At 46.8% G+C, this 16,696-nt stretch overlaps 1 protein-coding gene across 1 annotated transcript in view; it reads right to left on the reverse strand.

Moving 5' to 3' along the window:
• The window catches only part of LOC140377367 (uncharacterized), a 172,163-nt gene extending 171,950 nt beyond the window's left edge, over positions 1-213 (reverse strand). The window contains exon 1 of the mRNA XM_072462753.1: positions 191-213. Within this exon, the coding sequence (XP_072318854.1) occupies positions 191-213 (23 nt within the window). The remainder of the gene's footprint in view (positions 1-190) is intronic.
• Positions 214-16,696: the final 16,483 nt, after the last annotated feature.

The following is a 16,696-nucleotide window of genomic DNA, read 5'->3' on the forward strand; positions in this document are numbered from 1 at the left end:
GTAAAAGTACTGCCACCTCCAGATAAATCTTTGTACTTTCTCTGCAGTACATGTATTTATATGTATGTAACGAGCGTACTACTTCCACTACTGCGTTAAGTGTCGTGACGACGGCTTAAACGTCTTCCAACATCCTCAGTCTGTACGTGGAGCGACTCTTCTACATTATACATCTTATTTAAATGTGCACCGTGTCACGTACAGCGTCTCCATGGAGACAAGCAAGTGACACCACCTGGGCAAGTTACTGGTCAGATCTGGGGAGAGGCAACAGTAAGGGTCGATGCTTTTCCATGTATTTTTGAGAAATAAAAACGTATTGGACTGTGGGACATTCCAGGCAAAACAATAACATCTCCATGGAGACGAGCAGGTACACCATCCAGCAGTCCAAAAGTTACATAGTGCACCTTTAACTTTCATTACGCTTACTACTTACTATACTTCCACTTCTACTACTACTACTACTACTACTACTACTACTGCTGCTACTACTGCTACTTCTACTGGTACTGCTACTCTTACAACAACTACTACTACTACTACTATACTACTACTGCTACTGCTACTCTTACAACAACTACTACTACTACTATTACTACTACTACTACTACTACTACTACTACTGCTACTGCTACTAGTACAACAACTACTACTACTACTGCTACTGCTACTAGTACAACAACTACTACTACTACTGCTACTGCTACTAGTACAACAACTACTACTACTACTGCTACTACTACTGCTACTGCTTACTGCTACTAGTACAACAACAACTACTACTACTGCTACTGCTACTAGTACAACAACTACTACTACTACTACTGCTACTACTACTGCTACTGCTACTGCTACTGCTACTGCTACTGCTACTACTGCTACTGCTACTGCTACTGCTACTACTACTACTGCTACTTCTACTGCTACTGCTACTGCTACTAGTACAACAACTACTACTACTACCTGCTACTGCTACTGCTACTAGTACAACAACAACTACTACTACTGCTACTACTACTACTACTACTACTACTACTACTACTACTACTACTACTACTACTACTACTACTACTACTACTACTGCTACTACTACTGCTACTGCTACTACCACTTCTACTACTACATCAGCTGCTACTACTACTATGATTACTACTTCAAATATCACTTTTTTAAAAATCAATTATGAATTCAAGTCCTATATGATTTAAATAAAATGTAGTATGTTCAAAGTTAATATTAGCGCCGCCTGCCCTAACCCTAACCCGTTCTAACAGTATTTACACGTTTTACACGTTCTAACAGTATTTACACGTTCTAACAGTATTTACACGTTATAACAGTATTTACACGTTATAACAGTATTTACACGTTATAACAGTATTTACACGTTATAACAGTATTTTACACGTTATAACAGTATTTACACGTTATAACAGTATTTACACGTTATAACAGTATTTTACACGTTATAACAGTACACGTTATAACAGTATTTACACTACACGTTCTAACAGTATTTACACGTTATAACTTACACGTTCTAACAGTATTTACACGTTATAACTTACACGTTATAACAGTATTTACACGTTATAGTTATAACAGTATTTTACACGTTATAACAGTATTTACACTACACGTTATAACAGTATTTACACGTTCTAACAGTATTTACATGTTATAACAGTATTTACACGTTATAACAGTATTTTACACGTTATAACAGTATTTACACGTTATAACAGTATTTACACTACACGTTATAACAGTATTTACACGTTATAACTTACACGTTATAACAGTATTTACACGTTATAGTTATAACAGTATTTACACGTTATAACAGTATTTACACGTTATAACAGTATTTTACACGTTATAACAGTATTTACACGTTATAACAGTATTTACACTACACGTTATAACAGTATTTACACGTTATAACTTACACATTATAACAGTATTTACACGTTATAACAGTATTTACACGTTATAACAGTATTTTACACGTTATAACAGTATTTACACTACACGTTATAACAGTATTTACACGTTATAACTTACACGTTATAACAGTATTTACACGTTATAGTTATAACAGTATTTACACGTTATAACAGTATTTTACACGTTATAACAGTATTTACACGTTATAACAGTATTTACACTACACGTTATAACAGTATTTACACGTTATAACTTACACATTATAACAGTATTTACACGTTATAACAGTATTTACACGTTATAACAGTATTTTACACGTTATAACAGTATTTACACTACACGTTATAACAGTATTTACACGTTATAACTTACACGTTATAACAGTATTTACACGTTATAACTTACACGTTATAACAGTATTTACACGTTATAACAGTATTTACACTGGACTTTAGATGGCGCTAGTGAGAAGCTTCCACTTCTTCATCTTCACAGGTCGCACAGACTGAAAGGTGAAACTCTCAAAACACACAAAATGGGTTCAAACGTCAGATGGAAACTGCATTGCTCTCTGTGTTTGGCTCTGGGTAAGATATTTTTACTGTTTAGTCTATTTTACTGATGTGCTTTGAGTTTATAGTAAAAGTATCACAGTTTCTTATTGTAAACGGTGGAAACTTCCTGGAGCCGCTAAGCAAAAAAAAAAAAGAACAACCACAAAGAAACGGTTTTAATCTAATTTTGGCTGCATATCCAGAGCAATGTACAGTATTCATATTTGAGGATTTGTTTGTATTTCTGTGCTACTCACATCCAGAAATAGTAAGTAACTAAGAGATAAAAATTTTTAAAGCATCAAATGTGAATCAGGACGTCATTTTAAGTAAAGGGAAATAAATCACCTGCTTTATTTACATCTATATAATCTACAAAGAATATTTAGGGAAGTGCAGGTATCATTTATTTCAACAAACAAATTAAAGGAATATTATTATGTCCTATTTATGACTAAATATCGCCACATAAAATCTGAAGTGGTTTAAATAATTTTTTGGGGTAAGAAAACACCTTTAACGTCTTTTATTCCTTTGTGTTGTATCGTTTTGTAATTTTCAAATCATTTCAACGGATGAAAATGAACATCTTTTCTATAATAATAACACTTCCTGTTTTCATGTTTACGCATTGTACTTGTGAAATAAATGAATTATATAAAAAGATGATAAAACTAAGTGCAAAGTACAGTTTCCCTACTTTTATCTCTTTCGTTACTTTTTAGACGTTTTTCTTGAGTGACTGAATAAACACATTTACAATGTTATAATGAAAGTGAGAGTGAGACATTTGCTGCTGAGTTGATGCATGTCGTAGGTGCGTTTCATATGTTCACCTACGTTTGACCACTTCCTGTTTCAGAGAACATGTTTTTCCAATGATTTAAATTCATTTATTGTCCCGTTCAATTGTCCAAATTATCACATTCATCAAGAAAACAGGCACACATTGTACCAAAAAGACCCGGCATTCGAGTATAAACCAACTAATGCTCGGCTAAAGTACTGCAGAAACTAAACTAAACCAGGACAAACCACAGCTTTCAGAATAAGCACACACTCTGACACATTTTAGCTCCTTCAACACAACCGCATCACTTTGTGTTGATTTGACCAAAATGGCAGGTCATGATTTGATTTTTATCACAGTATCGCACGCACAGCAATACTCCTAAAATCCTAGCTGAATTGCGACAAAATGGACATGCACATCTGTAACGTGGACAGTTTCTCCTCAGAGATGGATGAGCTCACATGTTGGGTTTCTGTGCTGTTTGGGGTCTTATTTCCCTCTTAACCAGTGACTACTTGTCTAACCTTAATCTAAATTCAGGCGTGGTTATACTCATAGTTACATTTACTCAGTGACATTTACTTTACATACTTACATTTAGTAACTTTTTTAAGAAATTGTACTTTTCCTGGCACTATTCACCTACTCGAGGAATAATTAGTCTGAAGTAACTGTAAATCTACAAGTGTCGTTATGTTGCTTTTTGTTTAGAGTCCTAATCTTTCTTAATCCTTTTTAACTTCTGATCTGATTTATTTTGGTCTTTTTTGTGTCTGTTCTTTGGAAATGAGTGCATTATTTTATGTTTTCAGATTGTTTTCAGGTGTCAAAGATTGCATTACTCCTTAAAAGCAATTTTTTTACCTGAGTAATTTAAGAATTTCATACATATATATATATATATATATATATATATATATATATATATATATATATATATATATATATATATATATATATATATATATATATATATATATATAAGAATATAAGTCATTCTGATTCAACACTTTTTATTTCTACTGCAGCAAAAATAGATAAATAAAGTTAGTCTTGAGGACACATTTTGGCTCCTCTGATTATTCTAACAAAAAACTTTAAATCATGTTGTTGATCAGATACCGTATTTTCCGGACTATAAGTCCGGAAAGTTTTTTCATAGTTTTGGCCGGGGTGCGACTTATACTTATATTTATACTTATATACTTATACTCCGGAGCGACTTATATGCGATGTTATTTGTTATTTTCACACTTGCAACTGCATTTCATACTCTAGTGTAACTTATACATGTTTTTTTCTTCTCTATTATGCATTTTTTGGCTGGTGCGACTTATACTCCAGTGCAACTTATAGTCCGGTGCGACTTATACTCCGGTGCGGTGCGACTTATACTCCGGTGCGACTTATACTCCAGTACGTAATATAGGATTTACATCATGAGGACCTGTTTCTGTCTCTATACGAGGGCAGGTCCCCACAATGGGATAAATACACGTGTGCAGAAACTCAACAAACTCAAAACTTTAAACACATTTAAACTCAAACAAAAGGGCTTCGGCTTCATGTCCCTGAAAACGAAAATAATCTGTACCTAACCTTAGCTTTCCTCTGTTGCAGTTCTTTTCTCCTGCGTGTGGGCGGAGAGCGAAGTGACGGTGACGCACGCCAAAGCTGGATCCACGGTGACGTTTAAATCCAAACCCCCTTTGAATCAGTACAAACAGTACGATCAGATGCTGTGGACGTTCGGCGCGTCTGAACCAAACATCAGGATCGTCAAAGTCGTTGCTTCTGGCGTGGAGCTCTTCGCGGCTCAGTTTGAGAGCAGACTTCATGTGGACGGAGACACTGGAGACCTGACCCTCTCCAACCTGACGGTGAACGACACGGGAGTTTACCAGCAACAAACCATCGGGCCGTTCATCTCCAAAGCATTATTCAAGCTCAGAGTTTACAGTAAGGACTAAAGTGTTCTCCTCTGCACTTCTCTCACGCTCGCCTCAGCTTGCCTCATGCTCGCCTCAGCTTCTTTCACGCTCGCCTCAGCTTCTTTCACGCTCGCCTCAGCTTCTCTCACGCTCTCACGCTCGCCTCAGCTTGCCTCATGCTCGCCTCAGCTTCTCTCACACTCGCCTCAGCTTCTCTCACGCTCTCACGCTCGCCTCAGCTTCTTTCACGCTCTCACGCTCGCCTCAGCTTGCCTCATGCTCGCCTCAGCTTCTCTCACACTCGCCTCAGCTTCTCTCACGCTCTCACGCTCGCCTCAGCTTCTTTCACGCTCGCCTCAGCTTCTCTCACGCTCTCACGCTCGCCTCAGCTTCTCTCACGCTCTCACGCTCGCCTCAGCTTCTTTCACGCTCGCCTCAGCTTCTCTCACGCTCTCACGCTCGCCTCAGCTTCTTTCACGCTCTCACGCTCGCCTCAGCTTGCCTCATGCTCGCCTCAGCTTCTCTCACACTCGCCTCAGCTTCTCTCACGCTCTCACGCTCGCCTCAGCTTCTTTCACGCTCGCCTCAGCTTCTCTCACGCTCTCACGCTCGCCTCAGCTTCTCTCAAGCTCTCACGCTCGCCTCAGCTTGCCTCATGCTCGCCTCAGCTTCTCTCACACTCGCCTCAGCTTCTCTCACGCTCACGCTCGCCTCAGCTTCTCTCACGCTCGCCTCAGCTTCTCTCACGCTCTCACGCTCGCCTCAGCTTCTTTCACGCTCTCACGCTCGCCTCAGCTTGCCTCATGCTCGCCTCAGCTTCTCTCACACTCGCCTCAGCTTCTCTCACGCTCTCACGCTCGCCTCAGCTTCTTTCACGCTCGCCTCAGCTTCTCTCACGCTCTCACGCTCGCCTCAGCTTCTCTCACGCTCTCACGCTCGCCTCAGCTTCTTTCACGCTCGCCTCAGCTTCTCTCACGCTCTCACGCTCGCCTCAGCTTCTCTCACGCTCTCACGCTCGCCTCAGCTTGCCTCATGCTCGCCTCAGCTTCTCTCACACTCGCCTCAGCTTCTCTCACGCTCTCACGCTCGCCTCAGCTTCTTTCACGCTCGCCTCAGCTTCTCTCACGCTCTCACGCTCGCCTCAGCTTGCCTCATGCTCGCCTCAGCTTCTCTCACACTCGCCTCAGCTTCTCTCACGCTCTCACGCTCGCCTCAGCTTGCCTCATGCTCGCCTCAGCTTCTCTCACACTCGCCTCAGCTTCTCTCACGCTCTCACGCTCGCCTCAGCTTCTCTCACGCTCGCCTCAGCTTCTCTCACGCTCTCACGCTCGCCTCAGCTTCTCTCACGCTCGCCAGCTTCTCTCACGCTCGCCTCAGCTTCTCTCACGCTCGCCTCAGCTTCTCTCACGCTCGCCTCAGCTTCTCTCACGCTCGCCTCAGCTTCTCTCACGCTCGCCTCAGCTTCTCTCACGCTCGCCTCAGCTTCTCTCACGCTCGCCTCAGCTTCTCTCACGCTCGCCTCAGCTTCTCTCACACTCGCCTCAGCTTCTCTCACGCTCTCACGCTCGCCTCAGCTTCTCTCACGCTCGCCTCAGCTTCTCTCACGCTCGCCTCACGCTCGCCTCAGCTTGCCTCACACTCGCCTCAGCTTCTCTCACGCTCGCCTCACGCTCGCCTCAGCTTCCTTCTGCTCACGGCTCAATTCTCTGTCCTCGCTTCCTCTCCTCGTCCCCTCAATTCCTCATTTCTTAGGCTGTCAATCAACTGCACCTTATTAAGTTAGTGGGTTAGGGTTAGGGTTTAGGGTTTAGGGTTAGGGTTAGGGTTAGGGTTTAGGGTTTAGGGTTAGGGTTAGGGTTAGGGTTAGGGTTAGGGTTAGGGTTAGGGTTTAGGGTTTAGGGGTTAGGGTTAGGGTTAGGGTTTAAGTACAGTAGTGTCCCAAAGCTGAGAAGAGGAAAGGAGACCACAGAGGAAACATCGCGAGGAGGAGTTCAAGAGGCAGACAGAAGATTAGAAAAATGAGCAAAGCAAGGCACGTTTATTTACAAAGCACACTTCGTACACAAGGCCATTCAAAGTGCTTCACACGACAGGAGAAAATGCACTAAAGTAACAGAGACATGACAGAAATCACAAAACCGTTTAAGACAGAGCTTCTCAAACCTGTTGTTGTTGTTGTTGTTGTTTTATGGCGGTTGGAGTCACACAGACTGCTTTCTGCGCGGCGCTGACTTGTACCGCTGTGTTCACGGTTCATCGATTCCATTGGATCAAAGCGGAGAGGAATCGACTGCTCACACATTCTTTTTGCATAATAAGCTTTATATTGTCAAAAGAATAAAGCTTGAATGGAAGTCTGGCAGTAAAGTAACACTCGGATACCAGCTGCCAAGTCTGGCGGTAATGCAACAATTGGATGCCAACCGCCATAAAACAACAACAACAACAACAACAACAACAACAACAACAACATAAAATACCAAAGAAGAAGAAGAGAACACACTAAAGGCGCTGAATGGGAGTCAGAGAAAAGGAAGTCTACTTTTGGAGAATCAGAGTAAAGAACTCGTCGCTGCTCTGTCCACGGGAGATACACAACGACAACAACGGAAGCAACGCCAGAAATCACAATTACAGTGGGTGGATGCACTAGGAAGGAGGAAGAGGAAGAGGAAGAGGAAGAGGAAGAAGAAGAAGAAGAAGAAGAAGAAGAAGAAGAAGAAGAAGAAGAAGAAGAAGAAGAAGAAGAAGAAGAAGAAGAAGAAGAAGAAGAAGAAGAAGAAGAAGAAGAAGAAGAAGAAGAAGAAGAAGAAGAAGAAGAAGAAGAAAGTCTATAAAGAATAAAGTTTAGAATAAAGAATAAAGTCTAGAATAAAGTCTAAAGAATAAAGTCTAAAGAATAAAGTCTAAAGAATAAAGTCTAAAGAAGAAAGTCTAAAGAAAAAAGTCTAAAGAAAAAAGTCTAAACATATTCATTACATAATGCAACTGAAGAATAAAGTCTGGCGTTAATGCAACACTTGGAGCAGGGCGGCGGGGTTGCAGATGTCGGGGATGTGAGTTCAGAGTGTAAGGTGTTCATAAAGCTCGCGCAGGATAATGCGTCCTTTAAGGGGTGGGATCCGATGGCGTTGACAAGGAGCCTGACTGTAGCTGTGGGAGTGGTCAAGCATGCGAGTGTCCTTAGGGATGGCTCGCTGCTGGTCGTGTGCAAGGACGTGGTTCAGCAAAGGAAGGCGATTGAAGCTAAGAGTCTGGGTGGAAAGGACATTCTTGTGTCTGATGCTGTAAGAGGCACGGTCAGGGGAGTTATCGTAGGCGTCCCTACGACGACATCTGTGGATGACATAAAGGAGAATTTGACTGGAGCTAAGGTGGTGGATGCTAGGCGGTTGAAGGTGACCCGGGATGGGGTAAGGTGTGACAGCCTGTCGATAATGATTAGATTTGAAGGTGAGATCCTGCCTCGTGTGGTGTGCGTTGGGTACATGCGTACGCCCATATGTTCCGCCGCCCCTGCGTTGCAAGAGGGCTGCTCAGGTGCAAAAAGTTAGAGCCTCTCAAGGCATATCCTATGCGGTCAAGAAGGTGTCTGGTAGTCAGGTGAAGGTGGATGCAGTACGGGCTGCCAGTGCTGCTGGTGACCTAGGCGACAGAGGAGGGGGCAGCGTTGCCCGCGGCCAGGGGGAGGTCCCCACTGGGATCCCTGTGAGTGTGGCTTCCACGGGCAGAGGCCCTGTGGGTGCGGAGGATGCACTGGTTGTGAAGAGGAAAGATTTCTTCCTCTTTATGTTGGAAGTGATTAACTGTACTGGTCAAACCGAGAGGAAATCCGAAAAGACTAGGATCATCGCTAAGGCTGCAGGGAAGTACTTTGGAGCTGGGGGTCCCGAGTGGGCGGAGATAGAGGATGCGCTGCAGGAAGGCACCCTGCCCCATTCTGGCAGTCGGATTGGGGGGGCTCCCGATGCGCCGTCAGGTTCCGGGGGCTCATAATGGCGGTGGTTGTCTTGCAATGGAATGCGCGTAGTCTTCGTGCTAATGGCCAGGAATTTAAGCATTTTGTCTCTACCTTGTTGAACAAGCCTCACGTTATGTGCGTGCAGGAGACTTGGTTACGACCTAGGTGGGGTTTTGGGATACAAGGGTATGTGTGTGTTAGGAATGATAGGGAGCAGGGTAGAGGCGGAGGTGTGGCTGTGTTTGTCCGAGATGACCTAAATTACGTTGTTGTCAGTGTGAGTAAAGCGCCGGAGGCCATGGCGGTGAGGGTCTGGCTGGGTGGTGAAGCTGTTACTGTGGTTAACCTTTATAATCCGTGTGGTGAGTTAACGTTAGAGTCCTTACATAGTGTCGGTAAGGATGTTTGGGGAAAGGCCGTGTGGTGTGGGGATTTTAATGCGCATAGCGCTTTGTGGGGCGGTAGTGGTACCGATATGTATGGGCAGGTGGTAGAGGGTTTTATCAATCAAAGGGAGTTGGTTTGTCTGAATGATGGGGGTGGGACCCGCTATGATATGGGGACCGGTGCGGAAAGTGCAATAGATCTTACACTTGTGTCCAAGGAGTTAGCTGGTGTTTGTAGTTGGGAGGTTCTTGGTAATCTTTCTTTTGGTAGCGATCACTATCTAGTCCGCACCGTGATTGGCTTTGGGAGCTGTGTGGTCAGGGGGACGAGGATCCAGAGGTGGCAGTTGGCAAGGGCGAACTGGGGGGCTTTCCTGAGGAAAGCTGATGATGGTTCTAGGGTTCTGCAGGAAGGAGGATTGACTCAGGTGGATGATCTCAATAGTGCAATTGTCTCGCTCATCACGCAGTCAGCGGTAGGCACGATTCCTAAGAGTGGTGGTAGTGGACATAGGAAGCGGGTGCCGTGGTGGACTGAAGCATGTGGTCATGCTGTTAGGGCGAGAAATGCGGCGTTTCGCCGGCTAAGGGTTGCCCACACTGAGGGTGCCCTCATTGACTACAAGAGGGCCCGCGCTGTTGTGCGGAAAACTGTGAGAACGGCCAAGAGTGCCTATTGGAGGCGGTATTGTTCCAAAATTGGGAGAGAAACACGTCTCGGGGATGTTTGGGGGATGATTAAGCGGATGCATGGGGTTGAGCGCCGTCACGGGACCCCGGTCCTAATACTGAATGGTGTTGAAGCAGTCAGCGACGTTGACAAAGCTGAACTGTTGGCCAGCACCTTTGTGTTGGTGCACAGCTCTGACAATCTCTCACCTGCGGAAAGGCACTACAGGGAGAGTACTTTGGCCCAGAATTCTGAGCTGATTGGGCACCAGCCTTCGACTCAAGATGACCTTGACCTTCCGTTTAGTTTGTTTGAGCTAAGGAGAGCACTTTCTAAGGCGAAACAGACAGCCCCGGGTAAAGATGAGGTGTGCTATGACATGCTCTCTCATTTGACTGATGACACGCTTGGGCTAGTCCTGGGTCTTTTCAACCGTGTTTGGGATTCAGGTTGTGTTCCATCTGCGTGGAAACAGTCTACGGTGGTGCCGGTTCTGAAGCCGGGTAGGCCAGCATCTGACCCTTCAAGTTATAGGCCGATTGCCTTGACGTCGCAGCTCGGGAAAACGATGGAGCGCATGGTTACCGAGCGGTTGGATTACTTCTTGGTGAGTCAGGGTTTGCTTCCCGCGCACCAGAGTGGTTTCCGTAGGGGCAGGAACACCATGGATTCCGTGTTGTGTTTGGAATCTGATATCCAGCTGGCCAGGGCTCAGAAAGAAAAGGTTATTGCGGTGCTCTTTGATGTGGAGAAGGCGTACGATATGGTTTGGAAGGATGGGCTCCTCATTAAGCTGCGGAAGTGTGGTGTGAAGGGTAAACTGTTTAACTGGGTCCGGAGCTTTCTGTCTGGCCGGCGTATCCAAACCAGAGTGGGCGCTGCTTACTCTGGGGTCTATGGGGTGGAGAATGGGATCCCGCAGGGGAGTGTGTGTAGCCCTATCTTGTTCAATGTTATGATTAAGGACATCTTTGACGACGTGGATGGGTCTGTTGGGAGGAGCCTTTATGCTGACGATGGCGCTCTATGGGTGAGAGGGAGGAATCTCCGGTTTTACGAGGCGAAACTGCAAAGGGCAATACAGCAGGTGGAGCAGTGGACCCTGAAGTGGGGGTTTAAACTGTCCGTACGGAAGTCTCAAGTGATCTGTTTCTTCAATGGGCATAGGGACGTCTCCCTTCGACTGCATGGGCAGGTGCTCGAACAGGTCAGGGAGGTGAGGTTCTTGGGGGTCACCTTTGATGAGAGGCTTAGTTGGCGTCGGCACATTGATGAGGTCAGTGGTAAATGCAAAAGGGTGAATAACTTGCTTCGTTGTCTATCCGGCCAGGACTGGGGGGCCAGCACAAGGTCGCTCCTGGGTATTTATCGGGCCGTCATGAGGGCGGCTATTGATTATGGCTGTATAGCCTACATGTCTGCGGCTGAGACTAACTTAAAGAAGCTTGATGTGGAGCAAGCCCAGGCCTTGCGCATCTGCTGTAGGGCTTTTAGGACCTCCCCTGTCTCGGCGCTGCAGGTTGAGTTGGGGGAATTGCCGTTACGGCTCCGGAGGCTAGAACTTCTGTTGGCTTACTGGGTGAATGTGCAAGGTCATACGAGCTCTCACCCGGTGAGGGACTTTCTCAGGGTTGATGGGGGGCAGAGTGTGGCTGGCGGTATGGTTTTCAGCCAGGTAGGAAATGCGAAGGCGCGGCTTGCGGGGGTTGGTGATCTGCGTGTGAGCCCGTCGGTGGCTTTGTCTGCTATAGCTCCGTGGAAGTTTGTCCCGGCTCCTGTTGATGTTAGCTTGCATGGCAAGCTTAGAGGAGTCGCTGGGAGGGCACTGCAGTTTGCCGTTCAAGCGCTCATCGATAAGCACTCAGGTGATGTGTTTATTTATACCGACGGGTCTAGGGATCCTGAGAGTGGGCGTACTGGCGCCGCTTATTTTGTGCCTGACCTGGGGCTAGCGGTCAAGAAGAGGTTGACAGATCGCCTTTCTGTTTTCACGTCGGAACTTATAGCGATACGGTTGGCGTTGGAATGGGCGGAATCTGCTTTGCAGTGTTGCGGCATTGTGGTGGCCTCTGACAGCCTTTCTGCATTGCAAAGCATTAAATCTGGGAAATCGGATTGCAGACAGGATGTGTTGAATGGCATCTTCTGTCTGATGCTCTCCCTGTCCAGGAAGGATGTGAGGGTTTCCTTCATTTGGGTCCCTGCGCATGTGGGGGTGGATGGTAACGAAATGGCTGATGCACTGGCTAAACGTTCCCTTCGGCGGCCATCAATTGATGTGGCGGTTGAGTTGGGCAAGTCTGAAATCAAGCCCGTTATCAAGAGTCATGTGGTCGGCCTTTGGCAGGAATTTTGGAGCCACTGTGTTACTGGACGGCATCTCTATCACATACAGGGTAGTGTGGGTCCTTGCGGGTCTATGGGCAGGAACGCGTGGGAGGAAAGGGCCTTCGCCCGCATGAGGATTGGCCATACTGGACTCAATTGGTCACTGAGTAGGATAGGCAAACATCTGACCGGTCTGTGTGGTCACTGTCGGGTGCCAGAGACTGTCGAGCATGTGCTGATTTGCTGTGAGGCTTATGATAGGGAAAGGGCCGGGTTGGCCTTGTGGTTTCGGAATAATGGGCGGGAGTTCAATCTGCGGAACGTTCTGGCGATCCAGTCACAGGGTTTGTCTCAGGCTGTGGTTGCTTACTTATGTAGCACAGGGCTGGGTAAACGTTTATAGAGGTGGGGGATGTTGGAGACTGAGCCGAGGATGAGGAGCAAGAGGATGTTCTAACGCGCTTGGGCTTCATGGGCTTAGAAACGCCAAAGTGATGGAAGAAGGACTTCTAAAGGATAAAACGACAAAGACGTCCCATGACCTCATGGGCTTTGTAAAACAACAAAGATGTCCCATGATCTCATGGGCTTTGTACTTCCAAAGCACCGAACGTCAAAGAGGGCGAGGAAGGTGAAGAAGAGTCTCCCTGGACTAAAGCCGAAACACCAAAGTGATGGAAGAAGGACTTCTAAAGGATAAAACGACAAAGACATCCCATGACCTCATGGGCTTTGTAAAACAACAAAGACGTCCCATGACCTCATGGGCTTTGTACTTCAAAAGCACCGAACGGCAAAGAGGGAGAGGAAGATGAAGAAGAGTCTCCCTGGAATAAAGCCGGTCACAAAGACATATCATGACCTCATGGGCTTTGTAACACCAAAGCAATGGAAGGAGTACTTTTACGGACTATGACAGTCTGAGGACTACGAAAAGTCTGAGGAATAAAGTCTGGCGGTAATGCAACAATTGGATGCCAACCGCCATAAAACAACAACAACAACAACACTTGGATGACTAAAACTGTGAGGAGGCCTTGCTCAACACCCGGTCTGGAGAGACGGGAGATGGCGGAGGAGAGTGGATCGGGGATGGAAGACGTTCTGGACGGCGTGGAGGAGCATCCTTTTCTGCCTGCACGTGCCCGGAAACGTAAAAAGTCCCTTAGCTCGTCCGAGGGTTCTGGGAATGAGCAGCAGGATGAGGCTGAAGCTATTTATATCCGGGGTGAGAGCAGAGACTGTAAGGTGATCATAAAGCTTGCACAGGATAGTGCATCCTTTAAGGAGTGGAATTCAGTGGCATTGTCAAAGAGCCTAACTGTAGCTGTGGGAGTGATCAAGAGTGCGAGTGTCCTTAGAGATGGCTCGCTGCTGGTCGTGTGCAAGGACGCAGCTCAGCAACGGAAGGCGATTGGAACTAAACGTCTGGGTGTAAAGGACATTCTTGTGTCTGATGCTGAAAGAAACACAGTCAGAGGAGTTATCGTAGGTGTCCCTACGGCGACGTCTGTGGATGAAGTTAAGGAGAATTTGACTGGAGTTACGGTGGTGGACGCTAGGCGTTTGAAGGTGACCCGGTTTGGGGTAAGATGTGACAGCTTGTCGGTAATGGTAACACTTGAAGGGAGGTGCCTGCCTAGTAAGGTGTTCATTGGGTACATGTGCTATAGCGTCAGGCCATATGTTCCGCCGCCCCTGCGTTGCTTTGGGTGCCAGCGCTTTGGGCATGTTGCAGCGGTCTGTGGAGGGAGGCAGAGATGTGGTGGATGTGCGGGAGACCACGAGTGTGGGAGGTGTGACGTGGGTGCAGAACTGGAGTGCTGTGACTGTGGGGAGGAACATGGCTCTGCCTTCGGGGGATGCGGGTTTAGCAGGGGAGCTGCTGAGGTGCAGAAAATAAAGGTCTCTCAGGGTGTATCCTGTGCGGATGCAGTCAAGAAAGTTTCGAGTGGCGAGTTTGGAGTACAGAGAGGGGAGCCAGCGCTGCTCCCAGCCAGGGCGAAATGAGAAAGGCCAGCGTGGCTCCCAAGAAGTGTGAAGGTTTCAAGAGTGGAGGTTCCAGGTGTGCAGGTTCCAGAATTAGTGAGAGTGCCCTGGTTGTGGATAGAGAGGATTTTGTACTCTTTATGGTGGATGTTGTGAACTGTGCTGCTCAGGCTCAGGGCAGAACTGAAAGGATCAGGATCATTGCTAAAGCTGCAGGGAGATTCCTTGGAACGGGGGAGCTCGATTGGGCAGATATAGAGGGCGGGCTGAGGGCGCTGAATGGGAGTCGGAGTGATGGGGGTCTGCTTGTGGGGAGTCGGAGTGATCAGAGTGACGAGATGGGGGTGGGGGTGGTCTCCTGTCCTCGTCCAGTCTCGTAGACGCACGGCTACCAAGCGGCGACATCAGTGGAAATATTAAAGCCTATAGAATGAAGCCTAAAGAATAAAGCTGTACGGTGGAAGCACCGAACGTCAAAGAAGGAGAGGAAGATGAAGAAGAGTCTCCCTGGAATAAAGCCGGTCGGTCTCTGAAACAACAACAACTATTCTAGTCACAAAGACATATCATGACCTCATGGGCTTTGTTACACCAAAGCAATTAAAGGAGTACTTTTACGGACTACGACAGAGTCTGAGGACTACGAAAAGTCTGAGAAATAAAGTCTGGCGGTAATGCAACACTTGGATGCCAACCGCCATAAAACAACAATAACAACAACAACAACAACACTTGGATGCCAACCGCCATAAAACCACAACCACAACCACTCGGAAGCACCGAACGTCAAAGACGGAGAGGAAGATGAAGAAGAGTCTCCCTGGAATAAAGCCTGTCGGACTCTGAGTCTGAGGACTACGAAAAGTCTGAGGAATAAAGTCTGGCGGTAATGCAACAATTGGATGCCAACCGCCATAAAACAACAACAACGTCATAAGGCGCTGGTACAGCTGGCAGCCCGGTGTAAACGCTCTCTCTTCTTTCTCACACTTATTGTGCTTTATCTCCTATATTTTGTAAATATAGTTAGTATATTTTTTCTATTTTACTGTACGATAGGGACACGCGCTGGAATAGTTTTTTAATTCAACTGTTTTTGACTTTTTTCGGCTGGATTTGAGCGTTTTTCGTTGCGTTCGTTGTGTTGTTGTGAGGTGAGCTAGCTCCGAGCGAGCCCACCAGCCCCCCCCCCCCCCCCCCCCCCCGCGCCCTCCGGCCGCGCTAAAGTACGGCGTGTCGTCGGTACACGTTTATATACACGTTTATATGAAAGAGGAACTTCACGAACGATTCACCCTTTACACTGCAGACTTCAGACATGACACGGACAGCTGTGTCCTGCAGAAGTTCTCTGACGACTCTGCCATCATCGGACTCATCACGGACGACGATGACGCGGAGTACAGAGGACTGGCGCAGGACTTTGTGGACTGGTGTCAGCGGAACCACCTCCTCATCAACGCGGGGAAGACCAAGGAGATGGTGGTGGATTTCCGCAGACGCCACCTCACTGCCCCCTCACCAGTGAACATCCAGGGACGGGACATTGAGAGAGTGGACTCATACAAGTACCTGGGTGTTCATCTGAACCACAAACTGGACTGGACTCATAACACAGACGCACTGTACAGGAAGAGCCAGAGTCGGCTCTACCTCCTGAGGAGACTCAGGTCTTTTGGAGTGACAGGGCCACTCCTGAAGACCTTCTACGACTCTGTGGTGGCATCAGCCCTCCTGTACGGTGTGGTCTGCTGGAGCAGCAGCATCACAGAGAGGGAGAGGAGGAGGCTGGACAGAGTCATCAAGAAGTCCAGCTCCGTCCTGGGCTGTGCTCTGGACTCGGTGCAGGAGGTGGGGGACAGAAGGGTCCTGGCTAGATTCACATCTATGCTGGACCATGAGTGTCACCCCCTGCAGGACACTCTCTCCGCTCTGGAGAGCAGCTTCAGTGAGAGACTGATCCACCCTCGCTGTGTGAAGGAAAGGTTCCGTAGGTCTTTCCTTCCTGCTGCTGTCAGACTTTATAACAAAAACTGTTAGTACTGAACACTCGCAATACTGACCTAACCTAATACTGATGTGCAATTCTGTCATATGTGCAATTACTGTGAAATTCATGTGCAATCCATGTGCT

This window comes from Eucyclogobius newberryi, unplaced genomic scaffold, assembly GCF_026437365.1.
Source record: "Eucyclogobius newberryi isolate DKJ021-1_F unplaced genomic scaffold, fEucNew1.0.hap1 SCAF_4, whole genome shotgun sequence".
NCBI lineage: Eukaryota > Metazoa > Chordata > Actinopteri > Gobiiformes > Gobiidae > Eucyclogobius > Eucyclogobius newberryi.